The sequence below is a fragment of the Lepus europaeus genome, chromosome 5, assembly GCF_033115175.1.
Source record: "Lepus europaeus isolate LE1 chromosome 5, mLepTim1.pri, whole genome shotgun sequence".
NCBI classification, from domain to species: Eukaryota; Metazoa; Chordata; class Mammalia; order Lagomorpha; family Leporidae; genus Lepus; species Lepus europaeus.
The window spans coordinates 8320721-8332940 of NC_084831.1; the positions used below are offsets into that span (position 1 = coordinate 8320721).

The following is a 12220-nucleotide window of genomic DNA, read 5'->3' on the forward strand; positions in this document are numbered from 1 at the left end:
GGCGAGGAGCTGTTGCAGGGGACATCCGGAGAGGACTCCTGTCCCCTGCTCCTCTCTCTTAGGGATCAGGGAGGCCTCACTCTGCCCCGGGGAGACCTGGAGAGCCCAGAAGAAATCTCCCCGCCGGCTCTGGTGCTGACTCTCTGCAGAGCCAGGCTCTGGGCCGTGCCAGACGCACCCTCCGCATGCCAGCACCCACCTTTGGAGACCAGGTGATTTCCCAGGCTCCTGACCAAGAGGTGGGACTTTCCAGTCACTTCCCTGCTTCTCCTTGGGGCCTAGAAACACCGTCCTTGCCATCTGCATTGTCGGGGTGGGTGGCCCTGAGCAGGGGTCGTTGTACCTCCACAGTCAGCCTGCAGTGGGGGAGCCCTGCCTGCTCTGTCCACCCCACCCCTAGGGATGCTCTCTGCTGGGATGCAGGGCGGGGGTGGGGAGAACATCTGCTGGCCCTCAAAGTGGCGGCGGGGAGACTAAGGGCAGCTGCACGGGTGCTCGGTCATGCTGCGAACCCCAGGCAAGCCAGTCCTCCCGGTCTCGGCACCAGCCAGCCCCTTCCAGGTACCCACGGCGTCCCGGACGGCGTTCTCTCCTAGCCTTGGTTTACCGACCAGCTGCCTGGACAGCACAAGGTAGGACTCGAGGAATGTTATCAGCAAATAAATAAATGGAAAAGATTAGTAACAGCTAATTCTTATGTAACACTTATTAAATAAGTATTAAGTAATTACCAAGTGTACCCAAAAAGCTCATGAAAAATACATAGTATGAGAAAATGATATGTGGGTTACAAAATTTTTTGCACACACATACTTTTTTTTTTTTTTTTAATTTACCTATTTGAAAGGCAGAGTTAGTTACAGAGAAAGGGAGAGAGAGAGAGAGAAAGATCTTCCGGGAGGGCCGGGGCTGGGCCTGGCTGAAGCCAGAAGCCTGGTACTCCACCGGGTCCACGTGGGTGCAAGGGCTCCAGCGCTTGGACCATTTTCCGCGGCTTTTCCCAGGCGCATTGGCAAGGAGCTGGATCCGAAGTCCAAGTGCAGGGCCCACAGCCGCGGGCCGCGCCGGGGGCGTGTCCGGGGGGCAGGCTCCGCCCCGCCGCCTGAGCGCCCGCTCGCAGCCGGCGCCCGCTTTCTTTTTCAGTTGAAGGCGTCGGAGCGCAGCGAGCGGGGAGAGACGGCGCCGCAGCGCCGGGGCCAGGGACCGCCGGACTCCGCCGCGCTCGGCCGCCGCCTCCTGCCCCCATGGCGCCCGCCACGCTCTGGGCCGCGCTGGCCGTCGGACTGCAGCTCTGGGCTTCCGGGCACGCCGTGCCCGCCCAGGTGGGACACCCCGCTGGTGCGCAGCCCCTCGGTCTCCCCAGATGCGCACGGCTGCCCCTAGGGATCCACTGGGGCCCTCTGGCCTTGCCCCTGCGCGCCCGGGATGAGACTCGGGCCCCGCGGCCCTGGGAGCCCGGGGCGCACCCCGGTTCCTTCACGAGCGCCAGCGGGGATGTGGGGGGAAGAATCCCGCTAGACCCCGGGCCGCCCCGGTCCCCGGCCCCCAGCCCCGCGCCCGCCGCACCTGCCGGCCCGTGCTTCCGTGGCGCCCGCGGAGTCGGGGCCGTGGTCACGGTTTTCCTGTGTTTTAGAAACCCCATGCCCACGCGCCTGGAAGAGCCGGGCAAGGTGTGCAGTGAGCGCCTAATTACAGTGCCGTGGGGGTGCGAGCTGTCTCCCCTCCCGCTTTGCCCGCGTCCTAACGAGGTGTCCCGGGTCTGTCCTCGGTGCGCTCTGCGGGAGGGGACCCCAGCGCCAGGCAGAGGCGGTCTGCACGGCCCCAGGAAAACGGAGCAGTGACTTGGTGTCCGGGCCAACGGCCCTGCCACCCTTCCTGCCAGGGCCAACAGTGCAAAGAGACCGTGGGTCTTTCGCCTTTGTTCATTATGCTTTTTGACTGCCTGCGTGGTCTGGTGACATGTGAGTGCCCCGTTTTATAGAGAAGGAGCGCCAAGGCTCGGAGAACTCGGGAGCTATGGAAGAGCATGGGGTTAGCTCTTCCTCCACAGGGAACATCTCTTCCCCGCGGCTGGGGAGGCCGCGTGCGTCCATCCTTTCGTGAGCCTACCCTGATGGACACAAGGTGGCTGAGCCGTCCGGGGCGGGGGGGGGGGCAGGTGGGAGGTGACTTGCTGTTCCAAAACCAAAACATCTGGGGGCTGGAAGAGGGGTGCTGTCAGACCACAGTCGGCGTGGACGCCACCCCAGGGGAGGTCCCGGGTGGCCTGTGTGACAGAGTCCGGCTTTGGGGACGCAGAGTGAACACACTGCTGTGGTCCCAGCCTCACGGCAGGAGGCCATCCTGCTGCCGAACTGGGGCCCCGGCCACCCCCCAGAGGCTGCAAGGGGACAGCCACTGGCACCTGGTCCTGGTTGCTTGAGGGGTTCCCCCTCCCCCGGCCAGCTCCAGGTCAGCCCAGAGTCCCTCCTGCCAGCACGGGTGCCATAGCCCTTGGCAGCTCTCCAGAGAGACCCAAGCCCAGAGCACCTCCTGCTGGCCTGGGAAGCCTTCCGTGGTCCCTGTGACGGGTGCAGATCGCCGCAGGTGTCTGGAGCCAGGATGAGACATCCGCCTGCGTCCTCCCGGCTGGGGGTCGTCGTGTACCTGCGGCCCCTGCCTTTGCCTGCACTGTGCCCTTTTCACAGCGCGCCCCTTAGCCCGTTTTTTGTGGCCTTGCCCAAGCCTCTGTGGGAAAGTCGGGACGGGAGCCCTCCTTGGAACTGCCAGGGCGCTCTGTCCTTCCAAGGACAGATGGAGTTCTGCTTTGTAGTCTGGTCGTGTCGCATCCCCCTCAAAGGATGGAAGACCCCCTGGGGGCGGGACTGTGGGTTCCTCCTCCTCCTCCCCGGGACCAGCACCACAGTAACCCGTGTTCAGTGTCGGGCACTGCACTAGGGACTCTGCCATTGAAACCTCCCTCCCCGGAGCGCCCGAGAGCTGGGTGGTGCTGTTCCCGTTTAGAGACGCGGACACAGGTCTGACAGCCCAGGATCCTGGAGCTGGGGACTTGAATTCAGGTCTGCTGGATTCCACAGCTCTTTTTACCACGCCCCGCCCCCACCCCGCGTCCCCTCCGAGTCCCCATGCTGCCCCCAGCAGTCCCTCAGCCCAGCAGGTACCCAGTACGGTTGGCATCACCTGACTGAGCTGCAGAAAGAGCCCCAGGGAGGAGTGGACCTGGGGCAGGTGCAGCAGACCCAGCTTGCCCTCGGGCCTTTGTCCCTTTTACCGCTGTAGCCGCGTCCTTCATTCATTCCATCATTAAATGCTGGTGGGATGGGCGTGGGCGGGGCCCCGGCTGTGCAGGAGGCCGAGGGGGCTCTGCCTGCTGGCTGGGACCCCTACAGGTCCTGGGGCCCAGGGGCTACATCATCCAGGGGCTCCCAGGCTGGCTATTGGATAGGGTACCTGCTGGCCCTAGGGGCTCATCTGTCCTCCCATCACATTCCTGTCCCTATGCCCCCTGCCCAACGCCCAGCGGGCATCCTGTGTGCTGACTGTCCCTGTGGCCTGGGGGTGGGACAGTGAGCAAGTGGCCAGGCATGCCGATGTCAGGTCACTCATGGGTCACTCGTTCCCCCAGTGCTTGTGGGCACCTACGGCAAGTCCAGCCCGGTGCCCGGCTCTGAGGACGCCGGCATGACCTCTGCCTGGCTCCAGGCTTCGCGCAACCTCCCTGCCAAGCAGTTATCGGCTCTTGCTGAATTGGCTCTGCCCCCACGGCCCCCTGACCCCGGGGCCAGGGTAGCGAGCCTCTGTTTTCTCAGTGGCTGACGTCGAGAGCGTTCCCCGGTTTCCCTGTGCACAGGGCTCGGCAGGTGCGACAGGCTGAGACCCTGCCTGGCGTTCTGTGGCCGTTGTCCAGTGGCTTCCCACGGCACTGCCACTCTCCAGGGCTGGGTGATGCTTCCTGGTCCTCCCCATTTGATGTTTCTAGAGGCGCAGCAGGATGGTTGTGTGGGGGAGGGGAGGAGTTTCGCGCCAGCCGTGGCGTGTGTGTGTGTGTGTATGTGTGTGTGAGCGCGCGCACGCTCCAGTCAACTCTACACATCAGCCGTGTTTCACTTTGATGCCAGGCTGCCTGCTTTCCTGTTCCTCAAATGCATGGCGTACACACCTGCCTCGGGGCCTTTGCACTGGCTTTCCCCTTTGCCTTGGAAGCTCCTCCCACTGAGAATCCCCTCGGCTCATTTTCTCACTTCCCTCCGATCAGATGGAGCACCCGGCCTGCGAAAGCCGCCTGCCAGCCGCCCTCCGCCCACTGCTGTCCCGTTACTTGTATCGCCTCCTCCCTGGAATGTAAACACGGCCAGGGCAGGAGCTCATCCGCGGGTGCAGACCCGCCGCCTGGAACGGGTTTCGGTCTCGCGCTGTTGATGTGTGCGACGCCTGCCTGTCTGTTTGGGGCTGTCCTGTGGTTGAGGGGTGCTTAGAAGCTACACCCCAGGTGTGGGCAGTGCGCCCAGCGGGCTTGGCACTCCAGGCTGTCTCCAGATATGGCTGAGCATCCCCAAGACGGGGAGGAAATTGCTTGAGGGCCACTGGTGTAGGATGGTGCCTGGCACATAGTAGGCGTTCAAACGGTATTGAGTAAGCGTCAAAGAAGTGTACCCCAGCTCTCCAGGGCTGGGGCGGCACGAGGGTTTGGACATGCAGTGGGGGCAGAGCTGGGGTCTGGTTGGCTGCCTTCTCTGGGGCTCGTTCTCTGGGCCCCCCTGCTGGCTGTGCTGTGTGCGCCGAGGCTGTTCGGCCAGTTAACCCCCCCCCCCCCCCGATACTCCCACCCTGGTGTGTGACAGGGCCGCCCACTGGCAGTGACTCAGGCCCCACTAGGTGTGTGATTTGCCCAGAAGCAGGCAGGGAAGGAAGTTGGGGGTTGGGGAGGGGAGAGGGGTGCCCTGGGGTGAACAGGAACCAAGTGGAGAGGCTGTAGCTCCCGGTTCTGACACTCTTGGGGACACGGGCAAGCAGTGTTGGCCGGGGCCTCAGAAGCAGACCAGTGTCTGCCATTTACTGGCTGTGTGACCCCATCCACGGCAGCCTCTGTGTTCTCATCTGTGAAATGGGTATATTCCACCTCCATGCTGGTGGTTGGGACCTTCAGTGCTGTGTGGGCTGTGATTTGAGCTCTGTGGTTTGGCAGCCCTGGCCTGGCTCGCTGGCTCACGGACAGTATCCAGCCTGCGAGGGTGTGGTGGGAGTGCAGATGGAGTCAGGCTCTCTGCAGGCCGCAGGGCTCAGAGGCTTGGCTGGGCGGCCTTCGTCTGACTGGAGCTCCTGCCCGAGCGGCATCCCCTGAGAACAGCTTCCCTCCTGTCTCTTGGTTGCCCTGATGCCCCTTGGCCGGCCCCGCCTGCCCTGCCCAGCTGTCCAGCCATTGGACCCTGCACCATGTCCATGTTTGTAGGGTCAGGAACTCCGGACATCACTCCCCAGCCTGCCCACCCCGTCAGGGAGTCACAGGTGCTGGATGTCGTTTGGGCATGAGCCAGGTGTAGATTCGATACCTCCGCCTGCCCACGTGCTGCGTGGGCATTGGTAGATGCCAGGAAACCTCTTCCTTGTGACCCCGAGGAGGGGAAATCTGGGGGTCTCTTCTGAGCTCCTGATGTCTGGCCCCCCACCCCTACCCCGTCAGACAACTTCCAAGGCTGCACTGCTCTGACCATGCACAGGCCTGGGTGTTGGGAGACCAGAGGTCCCTCTGTGAGCACTGTCGCTTGCTGTGTGAGCTTGCTCTGGTTGCTTAACCTCTCTGGTCTCGGCACCCCTGTTTGTAAACCTCGCAACGCTTGGTCCAGGTGCCCACCCGGCACTGAGACGCATTGGGCAAAGGGCACAGGTTTGGGGGCAGGGCTTCCAGGGGCTTCCCCAGAGAGGCCCCATCCCCACAGTGAGCATCTTTGCTCCACGGCCTCTCTTCTTGCCAACCTCAATCCCACCTGCTTTGGTGGGAATTGTGTCCTTGGCGCAGGACCCAGGGCCCCCCAGCCCGCTTGCCTGAAAGACTCATGGGAGGCCTTGGGCTGCCCGGGCCCCCGCCCCTTAGCTCCTGTCTGAACGCCTGGTCAAGCCACTCTCTGGGAAGGTCGCCTCCCGTGGGGCAGCTCAGGGTCAAGGGTGCCCCGAGCAGGGAGGGCGTCTACCCCGCCTTGTTGGGTTGTGACGGCAGCAGGGCCCGTTCCTCTGTGGCCCACAGTCTTTTTCCACCGTGTGGCGTTGTGATGTCACAGGAGGCAGTGACATCGGTGTGGTTTGGGGCACGAGGCTGGGAGCCCCGGAGGCGGAAGTGTCTGTCGGCCGGCCGGATGTTCTGGTGGGCGGCCTTGTCTCGGGCCCCGCTCTGCTGGGGGCTGGGAAGGACTGCCCTGCCTCCCTGAGGCCCCACTTCCTCTTGGCACCTGCGAGGCCGTTCCTAGAACGAGGCAGCCAGTGGCCAGCTACCCCGCCCCCGGCCTTGGTGCGGCGCGGGGGGCTGCGGAGTCTGTGGGGGGAGCAGACAGAGTGGGTGCGGGACACTGGCAGCACACAGCGCCCACTCCTTCCCAGGCGTGCTGGAAGCCGGCCTCGGCCCTGTCTCCTTTAGGAGCTGGGGGCACTGGGTTGTCGCTGTGACCCCAGACAGGGCAGAAACCCCCTGGGGGTTTTGGTTGCTTCTCTCTGCACCCAGGCAGTGCCCCCCACGCCCACCCCCAGCCAGCTGTTTCAGTCTGAGCTCGGCCCTGCGGTGGGCAGGGCTGTCGTGGCCGCTGGTTCAGGGAACTGAGTGGGCCTGGGGTGAGAGCGGCGTGGGGAGGGACAGGTGAGCTGTGACATATTCTGAGCTGTCAGGACAAAGAGGCTGCAGCAGCGGACAGAGCTGGGGGCTGGCTCTCGTTCGGGGGGCCCGACACCCGGGCCTGGCTCAGCCAGGGGAAGGCTTGGCCAGTTCCCTTCTCCCTGCCGGACCTCAGCAGTCCTCGCTGTACCTTGAGAGCAGCAGGCACCCACCCAGCCCCTGCATTAGAACCCCATCACCCCAAGGATTAGCCTGGGCTGGGGGAGGCTGGTTAGGGGTGGCAGCTTTGAGCAGGCCCAGGAGGGCAGCTGAGAAGGTCTAGGTCTGGCCCAGCTCTGGACTTTACAGTGATTGGCCGGGGAAGGGCTCCATCACTGTCATAGTTAGCGGGACCCGGCCAGCATCCTGGCCACCCCTGCCTTCCTCCTGCCACCCTCCAGACCCTGGTTCTGTCTGCAGCTCCCGGAGGCCCAGCTCCTGGTGCCCCTGCTGTCACCCAGCTTCTGCCCCTGCCTGTCCTGTGCTCCCAGCTCCCCTGGGCCCCTGCATCCATTGTGGATCCTCCCAAACCAGGGGACTCCGTCGCTTCCTGTCCCGGCTTGGCCCTTCGGTCACTGCCCTCATCTTCTCTGTCCCCTTCCTGATTCTGTCCCCGTGCCACCCTCCTCAGTCCTCCTCCTGCCAGGCCCACACAGGGAGCATCCCGATCCCCAAACCTTGGGACGAGTGGACTCCAGGTGGCGAAGGGTGGTCAGGGAGGGGTGCAGGCGAGAGGGCCAGGGGCCAGGGCGGGGGCCAGGGCGGGGGACAGCGGCAGTGCAGGAGGCCGCAGGGTTGGAGCCAGCTCAGGACAGTGGACAACAACCCTAATTTGGGGAGAATTCACTAAACCCCTGTACACCTGTTCCCGCGCTTACTGCTTGCGTCAGGCCCAGGAGGTATGTGCTGTTATCATCCCATCCTACAGATAGGAAGACTGAGATTTATTACCCTCTTTCATTTATTTAAGGACCAACCAGCTCCTTCAACGATGCCTGCTCTAAGTTAGGGGTCTGGTCTGAAGCCAGGCGCCCTGACCCCCGGAGCCGTGGGCTCAGCCACCACCCTTCCCACCTCCAAGGAAGGCAGGGATGAGGGTCTTGGGGGAGGGGGAGGAGGCCTTTGGGCTGGAGGGAAACACAAAGGAGGAAGGGGGGATGCCCCGCCTGCACCCCCTCCCCCTACAGCATGAGGCCCCTTTGGCGTTGGCTCTGTCCCAGCCGGAGCCAAGGGTCTTGGTGCTTCTGGTCTCCTGTGTCCTGGGAGGCCAGGCTGGCCGCGGCTGGTTGCCTGGGCTGGGGTGGGCATGACACGGGGCAGGGCCGGCTGAGGCAGCCCCCGCCTGCCTGGCTGCCTATGGTGCTCCTCACACCCCTGGAGCTCCTCTCCAGCTTCCGTGTCCCCACCTGTAAGGTGGGAATAAAGTGCCCCTGCACGTCCCCTGGGGCCGCCGGCCAGGAGCGCTTTCTGGGCCCTGGGTGAGCCTTTCCTGCTGCGTCTTCATGCTCACGGCCCCAGGAGGCTGCTGAGGCACAGCGGTTGCGCCTCACGCCCATGGTCTCCCTGCTCCCTGGAGGCAGAGCCAGGGTTCTGCCCCAGGTGGTCAGGCCCCAGAGCCTGGGCTTAGACCCCTACCCAATGTGACAGTCGAGGTGACCCTGGGGGCTGCCATCTGAGAACCGCCCCCCAGCCTGCACCCCCACCACTCCAGGTGCCTCCCCCTCTCATTCTCAGTCCACTTCCTGACCATTCCCCAAGCAAGCCCTAAGCCATGTCAGGTACTTGGAAGAAGACGTTGGCTTCTGCTGAGCCTGTGGCATCTGTTAGGCACCTGCTGTGGGCTGTGCACAGGCTGGGTGCAGACTGATGAGTAATAAACCCACAGTGAGCGAAGTGGAGCCCGTGTTCCAGCCAGACATGGTGCTGGGTGCTGCACACACACGGACTTAGTGACTCATAACAGCCCAGGGCAGCGGGCACTGCTTTTGTCCCCATTTTATAGATGGCAAAGTAGAGGCAGGAGGATGGCCCTAAAACCTAGATGTGTGGCTCGGGGCTCGTAGCGGGGCGCTGGGGGTGTGGTCCCTTGACAGGGAGACACAAGGCAAATAATTATCCCAAAGGGTCTGGAGGCACAGACCTACACCTGCGTTGCTGCACGCGTCTCCAGGAGGACCTCTGGCCCCCTCTGGGAGGGCTCGGAGGTTTTCTGGAGATGATGGTGATGGGGACTCTTCAAGGAAGCAGAGGGTCAGCCAGGCCGAGGAGGGGACAGGACCCCTGGGCCGGGGCAGCAGCATTTTGGACGGTGGCGGGGGCGGTGCAGGCAGGCTGGGAGCTGGAGGCCGGGCCCTGGGCTCGCTGCACACGCAGCAAGGTAGAGGTGCTTGGCCTGAGGGCAGGGGGAGGCCGTGGAAGCTTTTTTTTTTTTTTTTTTAAGATTTTCATTTATTTATTTGAGAGGTAGAATTATAGACAGTGAGAGGGAGAGACAGAGAGAGAGGTCTTCCGTCTGTTGGTTCACTCTCCAAATGGCCTTAATGGCTGGAGCAGTGCCGGATCCGAAGCCAGGAGCCAGATGCTTCTTCCTGGTCCCCCACATGGGTGCAGGGGCCCAAGGACCTAAGCCATCCTCTACTGCTTTCCCAGGCCATAGCAGAGAGCTGGATCAGAAGAGGAGCAGCCGGGACTAGAACTGGTGCCTGTATGGGATGCCGGCACTACAGGTGGAGGATTAACCCACTGCGCCACAGTGCTGGCCCCCAGCTTTAAAAAAAAAAGGCAGAGTTACAGAGGGAGAGAGAGAGAGACAGAAGAGAGAGGTCTTCCATCTGCTGGTTCACTGCCAAAATGGCCACAGTGGCCAGCTGGACCATGCCCTAGCCAGGAGCTAGGAGCTTCTTCCAGTTCTCCCATGTGGGTACAGGGGCCCAAGCACTTGGGCCATCTTCTGCTTTCCCAGGTGCATTAGCAGGGAGCTGGATTGGAAGTGGAGCAGCCAGGACTCGAACCGGCGCCCCTATGGGATGCCGGCACTGCAGGTGGCGGCGTTACCTGCTGCGCCACAGCGCCGACCCCGTGGAAGCTTTTAGGGAGAGCCAGTGTGGGATGCAGAAGTGGCCTAGGTACAGCTGCAAAGGGACAAGGCTCGGACCCCAAGCAGGGAGAGGTGCATGGAGAGGTGCACAGAGCGGTGAGGGGGGACCAGGACACTGGGCAGGCCCTTGTGACCTATCTCCGGGAGGTGACTGGGAAGGCTGGGGTGTTCTCTGTCCCCAGACTGAGCATCCCTGGGGTGCAGGGACACTCCCCAGTGCCTCTGGCCCCTGGCCCTTGGCGCAAAGCCAGATCCCATCCTGGGCTCCCCGTCTGCCCCCAGCTGACTTCTACAGCAGCGTCGCAGGCAGCAGTCCTGGAGTGGGATGTGACACCCCTGGGCGCCTGCCTGTGATGTGGTCAGGCCCTCCTGATGCGGAGGTGCTCTGTGAGACAGCAGCCGGCAGCCAGGCCTCCAGTACCTGGCCTCCTGAGAACCCCTAAGACCAAACACTCCTGCCTCGTCCCGGGGCCCTGCCGTGGCCATGGTGTGGCCTCTCTGTCACTCTTGCATATGGTTTCTCATTGTGTGGAGGTCCTCGGTCCTCAGGCAGACACCCCGGGCCCTCCCTACAGCTGCGGCATCTGTCCCTGTGACCCCCCCTGTCTGGGAGCGTCTGCAATGCACCTGCCCCTGCTCGCTGCGTGCGCCCCCCTCCCCGCTCTGCCGCCCTGTGAGCGTCTCTGTGAAGTGCAGGAGTAGGACCTGCTCACAGGGTCAGGGGCCCCGTCAGGGGCATGGAGGCAGAGGGAGCTGCTCCTGGACCCTGATTGCACTGCATCTCTTGACACCTCCGTGTCTTCATCTGTGAAATGGGCTGTGTTGACCTCGGTGTGTTGGTGCAAGGATAAAACGCGAGAGTGTACATGAGCGTGCCCAGCGCTGGGTCTGCGCCCAGTGGGTGCTTTTCCTGCTCTCAGCAGCGTCTGTCCATCCTCCTAGCTCTGGGTTTGAGGGGTGCATGCTCCATCTGAAGCCTGAAGCTCCTGCCTGTGGCCCCTCCTTCCCTGCACCTGCTGGCAGATCCCTGCCCAGGCGGCTGCCTGCCCAGGGGTGATCCCCGGGGGACACTGGAAGTGTGGACTCTTTCCAAGGACAAGAGGCATCCAAGAGAAATCTCTGGGAAGCTAAAAAGCAAAGACCCCAAAAGGATGCTGATGGTGGCAGCAAGAGCAAGGGGTGTCAGGTGCACCTGGCCCTGTAACCTAGGTCAGTGCACCTGCTATGACGGCACCTGGGAGGGCACACATCTCTGGCCCCTTTCCTCCAAGAGGTCACCTGCTCAGGCTGCTCCACCCCCACCCCAGAGAGAGGGGATGAGGGGCAGAGGCCAGGGCAGGGGAACCCCACCTCACCCCTGCCCTCAGCTCTGCTCTCCCCTGGTACCCAGACCCAGCCCAGCTCTGCTTCCTCATACCCCAGCCCGCCTCCTGGCTCATTCAGCATCTCCACCTCTCCTGAGGGTGGCCACACCCCCAGCACCTCTGAGGTCATTGTGAGGGAGCTGAGCCTTTGATATCCGCCCTTAAGAGGCCGGAGCTGTGGGGTGGGGCTTTGGTGCAGCCGGTAAGGTGCTGCTGGGGCCAGCTGCGTCTCACGTTGGAGTGCACGGGTTTGGGTCCCGGCTCGGCTTCCAATTCCAGCTTCCTGCTAATGTGCACCCTGGGAGGTGGCAGGTGCTGGCTCAAGTGCTCGGGTCCCTGCCGCCCACATGGGGGACCAGGGCTGAGCTTTTGGCTCTTGGACTTTTTTCTTTTAAATATGTATTTATTTGTTTGAAAGAGTTACAGAGAGAGAGAGATCTCCCATCTGCTGGCTTACTCCCCAGAGGGCTGAGCCAGGCCAAAGCCAGGAGCCAGGAGCTTCATCTGGGTCTCCTAGGTGGGTGGCAGGGACCCCAGGGCTTGAACCGTCTTCTCCTGCTTTTCCCAGGCCATTAACAGGGAGCTGGATGGGAAGTGGAGCAGCCGGGACTTGAACTGATGGCAACCCGGGCCCCTTGGCTCCTGAGGTTGACCTGAGCTAGCTCTGACTGTTGGAAGCATTTGGGGCATGGATGAGTGGATGATTGCCCTGACTCAGTCTTTCTCTGTCACTCTGCCTGTCAAATAAATAAAATAAAGATAAGAAATTTAAGAACATTTAATTAAAAAACAAACAAACCCAGAGCTAGTCCTTTAGTCTGTGGACTTAGAGCACAAGCAGGGCTGTGCTGTCATTTTATAGGTGGGAAAACTGAGGCACGGAGAAGCTGGTACAGCCCA

At 62.6% G+C, this 12220-nt stretch overlaps 1 protein-coding gene across 1 annotated transcript in view; it reads left to right on the forward strand.

Annotated features, from left to right (window-relative positions):
• Positions 1 to 1157: 1157 nt before the first annotated feature.
• Positions 1158 to 12220, forward strand: part of TNFRSF1B (TNF receptor superfamily member 1B) — a 29410-nt gene continuing 18347 nt past the window's right edge. The window contains exon 1 of the mRNA XM_062190457.1: positions 1158 to 1322. Within this exon, the coding sequence (XP_062046441.1) occupies positions 1245 to 1322 (78 nt within the window). The 5' untranslated portion in view covers positions 1158 to 1244. The remainder of the gene's footprint in view (positions 1323 to 12220) is intronic.